Below are 15,657 nucleotides of genomic sequence, written 5' to 3'. Positions count from 1 at the left end.
TATTCTCAATCATAATCTTTTGCTGTTGTTTGTTATTTTGCTGTGAGTTAACTCAATACTTAACGTTTAGTGTAGTTGGCCAGGGGTCCCTTTTTGCCCTCCCCTTCACCTCCCTCATGTTCCTCTCTTTTTGGCCCCCTGGCAGTGAGTCAGCCGTAACTCGATCAGTTTAGCTTGGAATATTACCTATCAATCTATTGTGTTACTATTCATAATAGCAGTTGTCGCAGTGAAGTGACTTAACTAGAGTTTGTTTTACTTGTAGGCCAAGACAAAACCTAATTAATGCAGCCATACTAACACCTTACTTACAGTACATATAATGCGCAGTCAGTTCAGTACCTTGTGGACCTTCTTCTGGACCTTTTTGAAGATTTTTTCGTACCCATATGTGAGTTTTTTTTCTGTCGGATGGGTACAAGTCAGAGGGCTGAGCCATAGGGCCAACCTTCTGGCTCGTTTATTTTTTTTTGATTTTCTCAAGAAGCGATATTTGTGTGCGACATTTTGCGCCTATCCAGAGAATTCCAGAGCTAAGAGCTGGCCAACGCGCACTTAAATTTGATACAAAAACAAGTTTACAGATGTTTTGTATAACGAGCACTAATATGTTGTTTTTTGTGTTTTATTAGGTTCCTATGCCTATTGCTGCACTGTTTTCTTGTCTGATCAAAGTTTTCCCCCTCTGGATATTTTTTTAAAAATATTTTTGAAGAAATTTTTTCGTATCCACGTGTCAGTTTTTCTGGCATATGGGTACAAGTCAGAGGGCTGAGCCATAGGGCGATCTTTCTGGCCCTTTTAATTTTTTTGGCTTTTTCAGTAAGTGATAACTATGTACATTTTGCGCATATCTGGAGAGTTGCAGAGCTAAGAGCTGGCCAATGCACACTGGTAACTTTAGTAAAATTTTTGATACAAAAACAAGTTTACAGATGTTTTGCATAAGAACACTAATATGTTGTTTTTCGTGTTTTATTAGGTTTCCATGCCTATTACTGCTGTTTTCTTTTCTGATCAACGTTTTTTTTCCCTCTGGATCTTTTTTTTTTTAAAAAAATTTCGAAGATTATTTTCGTACCCATGTGTCAGTTTTTTCTGGCATATGGGTACAAGTCAGATGGCTGAGCCTTAGGGCCAGCCATGTGGCCCGTTAATTTTTTTGGTCTTGTAATTTTTAAGAAAAAAAATGTTTGATACAAAAAACAAGTTTAGAGATGTTTTGTATAAAGAACACTATTGTTGTTTTTTTGCTTTCTTCGGTTTCATGTCTATTGCTGCTCTGTTTTCTTTTCTGATTAAAGTTTTTTTCGCTCTGGATCAATTATGAAAAAAAAAATTTTGGAGATATTTTTTCGTACCCATGTGTCAGTTTTTTCTGGCAGATGGGTACAAGTCAGAGGGCTGGGCCATAGGGGCAGTCTTCTGGCCCGTTTATTTTTTTTTAATTTTTCATTAAGTGATAATTATGTGCGAATTTTGCGCCTATCTAGAGAGTTCCAGATCTAAGGGCTTGCCAATGAACACTTGAAACTTTTAAGAAAAATTTTAGATTCAAAAACAAGATTACAGATGTTTTGTATAAAGAACACTATTATCTTGTTTTTTGCGTTTTCTTCGGTTTCCATGTTTATTGCTGCTCAGTTCTCTTTTCTGATCGAAGTTTTTTCGCTCTGGATCAGTTTTGTAAAACAAAACTTTAAAGTTGTTTTTTTTTCGTACCTATGTGTCAGTTTTTCCTGGCAGACGGGTACAAGTCAAGATGGCTGGGCCAGTCTTCTGGCCCGTTTATTTAAAAAACTTTTTCATTAAGTGATAATTGTGAGCGACATTTTGCGCCTATCTAGAGAGTTCCAGAGCTAAGAGCTGGTTAATGAACACTTGTCATTTTTCAAGAAAAAGTTTTGATACAAAAACAAGTTTACAGATGTTTTGTATAATGAACGTTGTTTTTTGTGTTTTATTAGGTTTCCATGCCTCTTACTGCTCTTTTTTCTTTTTTGATCAAAGTTTTTTTCCCTCTGGACCTTCATTTTTTTGAAATTTTTTTTGAAGTTTATTTTTGTACCCATGTGTGAGTTTTTTCTGGCATATGGGTACAAGTCAGAGGGCTGAGCCATAGGGCCAAGCCTTCTGGCCCTTTTATTTTTTTGACTTTTTCATCTGGTGATAATTGTGTGCGACATTTTGCGCCTATCTAAAGAACTCCAGAGCTAAGAACTGGCCAATGAACACAATTAATTTTTCAGAAAAATTTTTGATACAAAAACAAATTCACAGATGTTTTGCTTAAAGAACACTTATTTATTGATTTTTGTGTTTTCTTAAGTTTCTATGCCTCTTGCTGCACTGTTTACTTGTCTGATCAATTTTTTTCCCCACTGGATACTTTTTAAGTTTTTTTGAAGAATTTTTTTCGTAGCCATGTGGCAGTTTTTCTGGCATATGTGTACAAGTCAGGGCTGAGCCATAGGGCCAGCCTTCTGACCCGTTAACTTTTTTTTGACTTGTAATTTTGCAGAAAAATGTTTGATACAAAAAAAAGATTAGAGATGTTCTGTCGTGGTGAGGCTGCTACCTCCATTGCTCCCTACTTATGCGGAGCCAGTCTTCTTGCGCTGAAGAAAAAAGATGGTGGCATAAGACCCATAGCAGTTGGTTAGATCTTGCGCAGACTTGTTGCCAAGTGCCTTTGTCGTTTTTCTAGACAGAAAGCCGCCTCTTTGCTCGTTCCTTTTCAGGTCGGAGTGGGCGTTCCTGGCGGCTGTGAAGCCGTTTCTCACGCGCAGAACGGGCACGTTGCTTCCGTGGGTGACACTACTTCTTTGGCTATTCTACAGGTCCATCTGAAAAACGCCTTTAACACCCACGACCGGTCCTCTATTCTTCGGCAGGTTGCCTACCAGTTTCCAAAGTTTCTCCGGTGGGTCGAGTTCGGCTACAGCCAACCATCCTGGCTGAAATTCGATAATTCCGGTGTGCTATCCGCGCGTGGGATTTCCAGCAAGGTGACCCACTGGCTCCTCTCTTGTTTGCCGTTACTATCCATCCCATCATTGTAGCTCTTAAGAACCAATTTCCAGATCTCGCCTGTAAAGTCTCGTATCTTGACGATGGTTCCCTTGTCGGCGATGTTAATCTTTTTGCTCAGGTTTTTCCGCATTTGGTTTCGTCTATGGCTTAAGTCGGCTTGGAGGTCAGCGTTGAGAAGTGTGAAGCTTGTTCTCCCAACCCCAACCTGGATTTTAGTGCTATTCCTAATGTCATTACCGTTCGGAGCAGTGGTTTGAAGAACCTGGGCGCTGCCATTTCGACTAACGACGACTTTATCCAAGCCCTGTTTCTGAAAAGAGTAGAAAACCTTATGGAATCCATCGGTCGCTTGGAAGATCCTCAGTTGGAATTACATCTTTTGAGAAGCTGCGCAGCTCTTCCCAAAACCACATTCAGCATGCGGACTTGCGATCCCTTCTCCATTAGCAACTGTCTAGCTCAATTTGACAATGCCGTTCACTTATGTCTCGATTCTATTACTGGTTCAGCCCTGTCGCCGTCTCAGCGCCTGGAGTGTTCACTGCCTGTGCCTAAAGGTGGCCTCGGGCTTCAATTTCTTCTTCGATTGCCCCAGTGGCCTTCCTCGGGTGCTACATTGACACCAAATATCTCTCTGACCGGATCTTTCACAACACCACGGTGCCCTCCACCGTGTTGAATTGTTCGTCCTCCCTCGAGTTTTTCAGTGACAACGCTGACATTCTTTTAATGGCCCCCAAATCACAAATGAAACTTTCAAGCCTACTTGATTCCAAGTCTTGGTCAGAGCTCACGTCATCCGCCTCTACGCCCCGAGACAGAGCCAGACTGCTCTCCTGTTCGCTCCCCAACAGTGGTGACTGGCGCTCGGCAGTCCCTCTGAAGGCGCTAGGGTTTCGGTTTGCAGTTTGCTATCGTCTCGGAGTTCCCCTACTCAACAGCGAGTCGTCTACGTGCCCGAAATGTTCCAGGACTCTAGATACGTTTGGCGATCACGCCCTCGCTTGCGCAGCCGACGAAGACCGCATATCGCGCCATGACAGACTGCGCGATGTCGTTTTCAACAGCGCCGCTAAGGCAGCTCTCCCCCGTGGTGACAGAAAAAGTTTTAGAAAAAGCCAATCTCACTTCTTCTTGCTCTCGCCCGGGAGACATTTATCTCCCCTGTTGGTCCCGAGGTCGTCCAGCCGCTCCTTGTAGATGACCGTCATTAGTTCCCTGCAGTCATTTACTTTGCAAAGTGCTGGAACTAGTGCCGGTCACGCCCTCGAAGTATCCGACGAGCGAAAGTTCACAAAGCACTTTTCCGCGTGCGAAGAAGCTGGCAGAGGCCCTTGGCGGGTGGTCGCCCATTGCTGCTAAAACCATTTGTCGCATTGCTTCGATGGCAGCAGCGCGCTCTGCCTGTGCCGACCCCGGGCAAGCTGCTTGCTATCTTATGCAACAGCTGTTAGTTGTCCTGCAAAAAGGGAACTCCACCCTCCTCCTGTCCCGGTACTGCTCATGAGTGTTTTTTCTGTTCTATGCAAATCCGGTAACGCTTTTCTGTGTATCTGGCGTCATTGTAAATTTGTTTAGGTTATTTTGTATGTATGGCATTTTATAAGCCCGCGGGTAAACGCCCAGTTTTGTATAAAAAACACTAATATGTTTTTTTTTTTGTGTTTTCTTCGGTTTCCATGTCTATTGCTGCTCTGTTTTCTTTTCTGATTAAAGTTTTTTTCGCTCTGGATCAATTATGAAAAAAAAAAATTTTGGAGATATTTTTTCGTACCCATGTGTCAGTTTTTTCTGGCAGATGGGTACAAGTCAGAGGGCTGGGCCATAGGGGCAGTCTTCTGGCCCGTTTATTTTTTTAAAATTTTTCATTAAGTGATAATTATGTGCGAATTTTGCGCCTATCTAGAGAGTTCCAGATGTAAGAGCCTGCCAATGAAACCGAAGAAAAATTTTTGATACAAAAATAAGTTTACAGATGTTTTGTATAAAGAACACTAATATGTTTTTATTTGCGTTTTCTTCGGTTTCCATGGTCATTGCTGCTCTGTTTTTTTTCTGATCGAATATTTTTTTCGCTCGGGATCAATTTTTCGTACCCATAAGTCAGTTTTTTCTAGCACATGAATCAGTTTTTTCTGGCTCGACTCGAATTTGTTTTTTTTTCGAATTACAACATACAAAACTAGTTTAATATAATAATTTGACCGTTAGTTTAATATAATAATTTGACCGTAGAACTGGTTAAAAAGTGAAAAAAATTCGGACATGTTTTGGTGAACAAAACATCACCCACCACGAAATTTCTAAAAAATCGTTTATCAACTATGTAATAATCTAAGATACCCATAAACATAAATGATAATCATTTTGCTTGTAAAAATCGTTCTATTTGTAAACACATACCTGATGATGCTAGTTATAGCAAAAACGTTCGTATTATTTATTTTAATTAAATTTTATTGACTTCTAACTACTTAAAATAAATAGATAGATTGCCATCTTTGTCAATATTTTGAAAACGATTAAATGAAAAAGTGAATTAACTACTCGTCTTTCAGAACTGATAGAGTTGTTTTAGAATACTAATAACATCTCACATAGTAGATTTAAATCAAATGAAACTTTATTTATGTGTATTTTAAATGTATAGAAATTTGATCATTTCTTCTAAATGTCTCCACTCACAAACACAATTCATCGACATTTAAGACAGAAGGGTAACTGCACCCTTTTAAAATTCAATAAAACCACTTACAATCAAGGGAGAAAAATAAATTAAGGGAGAAATTTTGTTTCCAAGTTATTGAAACTTTTGAGCCGATGATTGGTTACAGAAGAGGAGAAATGATCATGAAGAGTTCCGAGTTATAAATTACAAAACAAAACATTTCCTTTTCTCTTTCTTCACTGGAATCAGCACAGCCCTGATGGCTTCGTCAAAAACATTCTTCAATCCTTTCTGATTTAAGGCAGAACACTCCAAATATTTAGCTGCTTTGATTTCCTTAGCCATTTGAAGCCCTTGTGCGGTAGTCACATGCGAAGATCTCGATCTATCTCTTGTCTGCTCGCCACTGGAAACATCTCGCAAGTCCAATTTCGTGCCTACAAGTATCATAGGCGTTTTTGGACAGTAATGAATTACCTCTGGATACCATTTAGCCCGAACATTTTCAAAAGATATTTGAGATACCAGTGAGAAGCATATCAGGAACACATCGGTTTGCGGATACGACAACGGACGCAACCTGTCATAATCTTCTTGCCCGGCTGTATCCCAGAGACCCAGATTCACTGGTTTTCCATCGACCATCACATTTGCAGAGTAATTGTCAAACACCGTAGGTATATACTCGCCTGGGAACGCATTAGTTGTATACGAAATCAACAGACAAGTCTTTCCGACAGCACCATCTCCAACGACAACGCATTTAATCGCTTGCATTCTGAAAGTACCAATAAGTTTACGGATTTCTTAATATTAAGATTCAATTAGATTTCCAATCCAAAAAGCAATAATAATTATATACTGATGTTCTACAGATTTAAAGTACCTAAATTTCAAAAGTTTCGCAAGTCACTTTTTATTAGTAGCCTATTATAGTTTAAGAATGAATGACATGCTCAATGAGTCAGTGTGAAACGCAAACAACGAAAAAAGATTTATTCATATTTTTGACTCGAGATTTCTTAACGATTCTCCATGATGATGAATCACTCGTTGAGGTTTTTTATTCTTTCATCCTTTTTATAAATAAAAAAAAAACTTGAGAAAAGTCCTTTGGACTGAGAGTTTTCGAATACGTCAATTTTTTACAGTCATGTCGGCTTAGAGTAAAAATCAGCACGACAATTGATGAGAAAATCAATTTTATGTCAAAATTGATTTTTTTTAAACATAAATAACCACTTAATTATTTCCCCAAGAATAGACAGATAAAATTACTACAAATTTCTATTTGTTCAAAAGGTTAGTTACATAATTTAATTCTATATAATGCATTAAAAGTTTGAAATTAATTTCTTGCGCTATTCTCTGATAATTTGCAAATGTTTGATACTCAGGTAAAATTTTAATTTGATCTTGCTGCCTGTTGGTTGTTGATCTAATTTAAAGTTTTTGGTTTTCACCACTTTTATTTTTCTGATAATAAAAACTAAGGTTTGATAAAATGTTCAGATTTTTCGGTATAATGACTGACGATGATGTTGCTTCCACTGTTCCTGAGCCAGACATGCGGGCGGAGTTCATTACGGAATACGCCTGCCAGTGCTTTAGGATAAACTCGTTGAAAGTTGGATCAGACGAGTTTAAGGATACTCTTTTAAAGTTTGTCGATCGCCAGGAGTATAATGTCATGGTGCTCAGCTTACCTGCTGGTACTCCACAGCCCCAAATTCACTTTGGTTGGCCTTCATTGGACAAAATCAAATCTCACAAATCGGTGTTTTTCTTTAAGAGGCGTCCAAATACCGTTGTTCCAAAAGAAGACTTCAAACTTTACCTGAGATACGGAGAACTTTCTACAAGCGTTCTGAATCAGTTGGCAGTCACATCTCAGCGTGTGAGTCCAGTTTTCTCTAAATTGAGCTTATAATTTAGCTTACACTTTTGCCCACGACAAGCTATTTAAAAAAAAACTCTTCTGTGATTAATATGATTTCTGCAGAAAGTTATGTCATATGAAAACCGATTCTTTAACCATTGATTATCGTTGTCTTAGATGTACATGCCAATGATATCAAACAACTCTAACCATCTTCGATGGCCGAAAGTAGTCTCAAGGGATCTCATCGACCACACGCACCAGTTGAATAATAGAATTTATGTGGTGACAGGGTTGATTCTTGATCAAACAGTGTTGACACAGCCGCTCGGGATCGAGAACTTGAATCACCGCAACATTCAGTACAATAATCTCACGTTAGACACAATTAAAATGAAATTGATCATAACTTGGCCAATTAGTACAAACAATACGAAGATACTATAGTTTTGTAGTCCCATTTTAAGATCTGAATTGCCAGATTCTATAGTTTTTTTTCGATTTTGAAGCTAATATGATTTAGAATTTTTTCTGATAATTTGCTAAAACTCAGTTTGGATACTTCGAGCTGTAACTTCAAAACAACTTAGGCAAATTGTGTGTACAAATTTAGGGACTCTGACAGGACCCTGATACACAGAATTGAGTCAACGGTGATAGGATGGTCGCATCAGCTGTACAGTGTCCTTTGTACAGACTCTTCCCAGCCCCTTCTCGAGGATAAGGAACCCACACCGTACGTCGAGATCAAATTTTGGCAGAGGAAGGCACTCAATTTGCAGTTAATCCATGACCAGGTAAAACTTGGTGTTACGCAGGCTATAGAAATGGAGCAGGCTGTAGAAATATCGGTAATGATAAACGATTGGGATAAATAAGACTATTTATATGAGGTTCTGTAAAGAACCGAATGAATGAATATTTAATTGCAATAACTGAACAAATTGATATTGCTTATTGCCAAATAAATTATAGAAGTAGCTCTTGTAGCTGAATTTCAATAACTGGTGATGCAAAAAATTCAAATTTTTAGGTTGATTAATTTAAAAAGTCAAGACATTCGCAAGAAGTTTTTGGAAAAGACTGATTAGAAAAAACCAATCGATTACAAAAGCTTAAATTGGTTGTTTTCAAAAAACATTGTGTCCTAATCAGCCTCAAGTCTTTTGTCGCTTAGTTACTTTGCTAGTATTTCTTTCGCTTTGTGTCCATACTTTCGTGGTTTTTGAGGTAGTCTTCAAGCTGAAATTTTGAAATCAAAGAATAACCAAAACAACTAATGAATTTAAAAAAAAATCAAAAAACTCAAATAAAAATCAAATGCAATTAAAAATATGAATGAAATAGCACCAGCATGGAAGAAAAGAGCACCAGATGAGGGAAGGAAAAGAAAAAAGAAAAAGAGAAATAAATTACACTAGGCTAGACGGCGCGACTGACGATCATACTGGCGTTTCCTCTCATGAGGCACACGGAGAGGCTTTTGAGGAGGCGCACTGAAATAACCCGGAAATATGGACGTCTGGGGTCAGTGCGAATAGCGAAAGTGTTTGAGGGTTTTGACAGCCAAAGCGGACCGAACCCCGAACGTTTTGATTGCTAACGGGATGAATGTGATTTCTTTTGACTGTTAATGGGATGAAAGTCTCCGCCGCACGTTAGAGTAGAGATAACTGCAGCGGGGATGTCTCGGTGACCTCGAAAGCAGCCGGGCGGCCAGTACTCCAAGAACAAAAGAACTCGAGTGTCTGCAGGAAGGTGAAGACTGCGAATGTCCTGAATTTTGGACACGAGGCCTTCAGATCACAGGGCTTTAGCTGCTCTCCCGAAATGACCTATACTTGCTAGCTCTTTAGCTCTGCGGGCATTAAAGCCTGAAGAAATTTTATTCTTTGCTTCGTTCGCTCTTTAGGTCTTTTAATAGCTCTAGACCAGAGGTCCGAGTTTTTACTCCTTCCAGGACTTGATTCATTGGCGAATGCCTTTGCAGTTATTTGCGACGTGAGACTTGCCTCCGCGGGAAGGAGCTTTCATGATACTTTTAGGGAGCATGAACAGCCGAGTCCAGTTTTTATGTTGGCTTATGCTAAGGTGCAGATGTCCAGAGTGTTGCCAATGAGTTCAGACCACTCCTTACGAAAACAAATCGAGACCAAACGGATCGTATCAACTCCTCTCGAAGACATGACATCAGAAAGATCAGGTACGGCGCTTTCGAGGAAGTCAGTGGGCTCAGACGATATTGTCATACTGGACATCGCTGAGGGAGGCCAGAACTAACAAGAGCATCCGGGGAACGAGAACTCGCTAAACTGACGGAGATATGGCTGGAGACAGCAGATGCAAGTGGGCAGATTGGGCCGCGAGAATTCCGGCCTATAGGAGCATATCCACTGGGGAGTCGGAAAATTTGATCCAAGTTGACCCAGGAGTCAGAGCTGTTTTTCCAGCCACGAAAATCAGCAAAGAAGCGATCGTTTTCAACTCGTTGTGATCGCGTGGAAGCATCATAGATACCGGTGGTCAAACCCGAGAGAGCAGGAGAAGAGCCAACACAGACATCCGCAGTCTTAACAAATCTGGTAAATTGTGAGGGCGCCATCAGATGGACCAAGATTACTTTCAATATCACATGCGCATAAAAAAGGAGCAATGAAGGAAAGCCTTCTATAATGGATTTGGTCAATGGGTTGAAGTTTTTAACTTTAAAATACGCTCTGATGTACCTTTTCCCCCAGAGTCCATCTACTGTGATATCAAATCCGGCGTCATCTACACTTGAAGTTACATGTTGTGAAAGCTTTCGGCTACAAACGGCTGAAGCATGGCCCTATCTCGATTTAGTAGCATATCCCCTCGAAGAGGTTTACGAACGATAGATTTCCTGATTTCATTATGTAGATTGCGTCGAAGGTGGGTATATTCATCCACCTTTGATGCCACGAAAGCAATCAGAGTGAGAGAAAAATTGTCCACAGTTTAGTGCTATCCATCCCTAGCATAAGTTTCGTTCATTCCTGAAATCCGATTTAAACAAGGGCATCTCACGAAACTTTTTCCAGCATACCTGGTTATGAACTCAAATGATTTGAGGGTTTTTGAACAAACCCTAGCCCTTCATTCCGAAATTCTTCCGACGGAAACTTTGAATCTGAGTTGAGGTTTGGAGAAACACGTGGTCGGGCAATGCTTTGGCTCCATCGACCTTTAAAGAAGCCTTAGGCCAATGCTCAAAGACGCTTATTCCCACGTTGTACGCCCTGATGCAAATTTGTGCCAACTTGGACCAGTAGTGTGCCGAGCAAAAACATATAGGTTGATAAAACTATTCAAATTTATAGCAATTGAGAGCTCCGAGGTATTTTCAAATGTGGTTGATATTTTGTGGGTTCAAGTCTAATTGTTTTGTGGGTTCTTTTCAGATGTCGAAGCCCGACATGGTGGAGATGGGAGAGGTACTGAAGCAACACGACAGCGCCTACTACCCTTCTCTCCAATCCCTCTACTCCCAAGTTGAATCAGGTTACTAGTACTCGATTCACTCTTTTATGATTGATTTCGCCGCGTGCCTCCGCTACTTTTCACCACTTAAAAATTTCCTCGAATTGTTAGGCTCAAATAAAAATTCTAATCTCAGGAAACGGAGCATACGTAAACACGTACACCAGAATGCTTTGCAAGTAATACAGAAATTTCCAATCACGTTAACTAGTGCTGAAAAGTCTTTGTGATTTATTTTCACAAAAAATTTCAGCGAAAAACATTTCTGAAAAAAATATTACGAGAACAACCTTACATGAAACTAAGTTTGGTATTTGGTCCAAAAATGATTTATTCAGGTCAGTTTTTCTGGAAACGGTGAGCTGACCAAGTGAACAAGTGAGTGAGCTATCTCTCTCCCCCCAATCAAAATAGGGAGATAGTTTGCTTGGTTAAAAGTAATATTTTTCAGTCAATTAGATTTGAGCATAGGACATGCAGGCCTTATTGCTCGAATTTGTCTTTTAATTTTAGGGGGTAGATCGTTCACTTGGTCTATGTAGGGGGGAGGGGGGGGGGTGTAAGATTGTGTTCACATGGGCCTCGCACTTAATTCCCTACGAGCTTCCAGTGAAGTCAGGTAACGCGGTAGTTCCTCGCATTCTACAAGAACGGTCGGAACAAAATTGGGCTAGAAAATTGACAGCTGTTACTTGAGATCAGATCAACAAACTCTTTAATTTTTCCGTTATGTTTTTCAACTAACTGGTTTTGTTTGAAAGTGAATGAAATTAATCAACTGCTTAATGTTGTTTGTTTGCTCTGGCAGGCATCGAGGAAGCGAGAGACATTTCAGTGCATCTGAAGCCGCTCAAGTTCAAACTGGACAGTATGCAGCAGGAGGACTTCACAGATATGGGGCCACACCTGAAAGCCTGCATGCACACCCTTGCCCTCATCTGGGTCCACTCTCGCCACTATCGCACCCCTGGAAGAATCATTGTGGTGCTGCAGGAAATGTGCAACCTCATTTTGTCCATGGCGAGTACACTTTTCTCACCAACTTCACCTCATCAACTTCACATCATCAACTTCACCTCATCAACTTCACATCATCAACTTCACCTCATCAACTTCACCTCAACAACTTCACCCTCTATCGCCAAAGTTTTTTTCTTATCTCCAATATCCAATTGGTTCGGAAAGCTTAGGAAGAAGAAATATAAACAGAACTGCTCAACTGAACTGTCAGCATTTCATTAATAAATTTTAAAATAACAACAGTGCTAATGAAATTTATCACAAGATACATGTTCTCAACTCCTCTTTTTAGTAGTTTTTTGCCTACACGCACGTGCAGAACAAAATCCAGGTTTTCTCAGAATTTATCATCCGGACTAGACAATTTTGGCAATTTTGGGTTGCTTAGTGGGCTCTTTTTCCATCCCCCACTTCACACGAGCATCAATTTTATGGTTTAACGAGTGGTCTTACATAGGTTGATTATCACGACCAAAAATGTTTGTCATGGCCTAATTAGTCTGCATGTCAATTTTCATGACGATTGGACAAAAAAGGCTCTTTTTCCACACCCCCCCCCCCCCCCACCTCACACGAGCATCAATTTTATGGTGTAACGAGTGATTTTACAAGGTTAATTATGAAGAGCAAATATGTTTGCCATGCCCTTATTAGTCCGTATGCTAATTTTCATAACAATCGAACAATGTGAACAAATTTTTCATTGTAAAACTTTGCAGGTGGGGGGGGGGGGGAAGGAAAAAGAGCCAATTTGAATTATAGAAATTTGTAGGTGGGTGAAAAGTAAAAAGAACCAGTTAGTGCTCTAAGAGAACTCATTCTCTGTACATCTATACCATCGTTTCATACAATGCTATCTTCAGAGAAAATTTTTTAATAAGTTAATGATTGGATAGTTTTCAAAATTCAAGTCCATTTTCGGCGGTTGATCATAGTTTTTTGTTATTGCTCTCGAATAAATATGGTTTGATGTTTTTTATTAACAATCAATTTTTTTTACCTGCAATTAGTGAATAGTTTCCACCTTTGAAGAAAGTAATCGAACAAGATATTATGCTCAGGTAAGTTTTTTTCAAGCGACTATTTTAGTAACCAATCTAGTAATTTTTATAATTTCAGTTTTAGTAATTGTTCCGACTATTGAAAATGGTAAAAAAATTTGTATTTGGGTGTGTTTTATTGTTTTTTTTTCGTTTTCCACGCAAAATCAAGTACCTAAAAACAATCATCAGACTGGGTTGAGTGACATATCATATTAAAACCCTTTCAATTATAATTTGGACGAAATTTTAACAAAAATTTTTTCCAGAAAAACCGGTTTGAAAATTTTTGACTTTTAGTCTAAATTCGTCTAAAGAAATTGAACGAAATAAAGGTCGATAACAACAGAAAAATCTGTGCGAAAACAGAAAAATTGAACGAATGAAGGGATGATAACTTGTGCAAAAAACAGAAAAGTCGAACGATTGAAGGGATTATAACTTGTGCAAAAACAGAAAAAAACTTAATTGTTTCAAAGGAAAACTAGTTTTGAAAATTTTAAATGGCACCTACTTGACCAAAAACAGTTTTGAAAAAAAACAAAGGTTAAAAATACCAAAAATTTTGGCAAAAAAATTAAAAATTTGGGCTATTTTTAAAAAAAGTTTTTAGTCAATTTTTTTCAAAAACTGTTTCCTGTTTTCCGAATGGCCTTTTTAATATCCCCGGCAATTAAGCCTAAGTTATTTTTTCGTTGAGATGTCTTCTTTACGACATATGGAAAAAAACACTTAATTTAAAAAAATGTTTTTGTTTTTTTCTATGACTGTGGTCGGAACATTTTGTGCTGCTTACACAGTAACCGGATGTCCTTGTTTCATTTGAAAACAACTGTTGTCGTTTATGCCTAATTTACTTTTTTTAGACGTGTATTTAGTTTTTCATCATACCCCGCGCAAAAAAAAACGCAAAAAACGACACTAAGTCGAAAAACTTATAAACTTGAAGAACTTTTATTTGTATTTTTTTTTCATATGGTCGGAACACTCTGTGCTACTCGCACAGCAGCCAGCTATTATCTTTTTGGTTTTTTTTTGCTCAAGTTGTTTAGTTAGTCTTGCTTAAAATTTCTCGAATAATTTTATATCGTCTTAGTCGACTCAAACTGTGTCATTCGAAGCTCGATACTAAGTTTTCCTTCATGTTTGTGCTGAAGGGCTTGAAAATCTTGAAAACTTTGGGAATCAAATTTCATACAGATCGAAAAATTGTATAACAATTACTTCCGGCTCAAGAGCGCCTTTGCAAGTTTTGTTGGCATAGTTACCCAATCAGCAGTTTTGTTTCAATGCTTATTTACAGCTAGCAAATTTTTTTGACATGTTGTTTCGAACATAGACCTATTTGATAGACCTATTTTTCGTTTCTCCCTCAAACAGTTTTTTCGACTAAGTAGGTTTCTCTTAGCTTTCCTATCGAATATTTTGCCATACTATGATTGTGATGTATCGAAAATGGTGCGAAAGAAATAGTGCAAAGGGGCGACCTTTTGAAACGGCTGAGGACAGAATCTCTGGGGGAGGCGTCCCGATTAACTGGTCTCGAATCGTTTTTGCTGTATGAAATATTGACGCTCTACAAATTCTAGGCTGATAATATCGAGATGTTAAAATTTGAGTTGTTAATGGAACTAATAAGGCGAAATAGTTTGCCTCAATTCATTTTGGAACAATTATGAGTGCAGATAATTTGCCAAGCACAAATTATTCGCGTTTTGAAACAAAATATTAAAGTATTATTCCAGCCGCAAATTCACCCTTAAGTCATGTGCAAGCAAACTTGCTTGGCAATCACAAGATTTACCTATTGATGCCCATTCGCATTCAATTTTTCTAAAAACTGGTGTGAACAAAAAAACCACCCCGGGTATATCCAGTTGTGACCATAGCTACTCAAAATGGGTAGGTATAGTGCGACCCAAATTAGGTACGTTGCGATCATTGCGACTGAAAATTGCTATGTTACAACTTTGTGCGACCGGAGAAAACTGCGTGACTTTGCGCGACTCAAAACAGATATGTTACAACTTTTCTCGCCCCAAAAAATTAGGAGGTCCTGTATATGATTAGCAAATTTGTTGGTCCAGCTAACTGCACATTAAAAATTCATTTATACTGGACTATGTTGCAGTATGCATCTGTATTACGCTTATGCAAGCAAGAAAAGTATGCAAGCAAGCAAGTATCTAATTTTGTTAGAAACTTTTTGTGATGCGCGACTCATGCTGCGACTTTACGCGACCCTCAATGCGTCTAATGTTTCGCACAATTCATGTTGCCCCTGTGCGCGACCAATGTTTCGACTCTGCGCGACCCATGTTGTGGCTTTGAGCGCCCCGTGTTGCGACTTTGCGCGACACACGTTACGACTTTGCGCGACCCAAGTTGCGATTGGCGCGACCCATGTTGCGACTTTGCGCGACCTAATTTTAGCTATGTTGCGAATTTGTGGGACCCATGTTGCGACTTCGTGCACCTCAACCCTCTTTCGGTAGTATGGAATTGCGGTCGCAGAA

General features: G+C 39.1%; 2 protein-coding genes across 2 annotated transcripts; one reads left to right on the top strand and one right to left on the bottom strand.

Moving 5' to 3' along the window:
* Positions 1 to 5,555: 5,555 nt before the first annotated feature.
* Positions 5,556 to 6,652, bottom strand: LOC134844183 (ras-related C3 botulinum toxin substrate 1-like). The gene has a single exon (XM_063860747.1). It carries the CDS (start codon positions 6,476 to 6,478, stop codon positions 5,906 to 5,908), a length of 573 nt encoding a protein of 190 aa, XP_063716817.1. The 5' UTR covers positions 6,479 to 6,652; the 3' UTR covers positions 5,556 to 5,905.
* A 239-nt stretch (positions 6,653 to 6,891) lies between these two features.
* Positions 6,892 to 12,354, top strand: LOC134844182 (dynein beta chain, ciliary-like). The gene is made up of 6 exons (XM_063860746.1): positions 6,892 to 7,003; positions 7,214 to 7,598; positions 7,758 to 7,957; positions 8,194 to 8,377; positions 11,003 to 11,102; positions 11,890 to 12,354. Exons 2-6 carry the CDS (start codon positions 7,227 to 7,229, stop codon positions 12,321 to 12,323), a joined length of 1,290 nt encoding a protein of 429 aa, XP_063716816.1. The 5' UTR covers positions 6,892 to 7,003; positions 7,214 to 7,226; the 3' UTR covers positions 12,324 to 12,354.
* The last annotated feature ends 3,303 nt before the right edge of the window (positions 12,355 to 15,657 follow it).

The sequence above is a fragment of the Symsagittifera roscoffensis genome, chromosome 4, assembly GCF_963678635.1.
Source record: "Symsagittifera roscoffensis chromosome 4, txSymRosc1.1, whole genome shotgun sequence".
Taxonomy (NCBI): domain Eukaryota; kingdom Metazoa; phylum Xenacoelomorpha; order Acoela; family Convolutidae; genus Symsagittifera; species Symsagittifera roscoffensis.
Note: the sequence above shows the minus strand (reverse complement) of the source record. Positions and strands in the feature narration are given on the sequence as shown.

What these genes read in the sequence shown, in the direction of transcription:
- LOC134844182 (XM_063860746.1), top strand. Translation starts at nt 7,227, where the DNA reads ATGACTGACGATGATGTTGCTTCCACTGTTCCTGAGCCAGACATGCGG. An exon ending in ATTCAGTACAATAATCTCAC is followed by an intron (nt 7,958 to 8,193) that starts GTTAGACACAAT and finishes GTACAAATTTAG; the next exon opens with GGACTCTGACAGGACCCTGA. An exon ending in CTACTCCCAAGTTGAATCAG is followed by an intron (nt 11,103 to 11,889) that starts GTTACTAGTACT and finishes TTGCTCTGGCAG; the next exon opens with GCATCGAGGAAGCGAGAGAC.
- LOC134844183 (XM_063860747.1), bottom strand. Translation starts at nt 6,478, where the DNA reads ATGCAAGCGATTAAATGCGTTGTCGTTGGAGATGGTGCTGTCGGAAAG.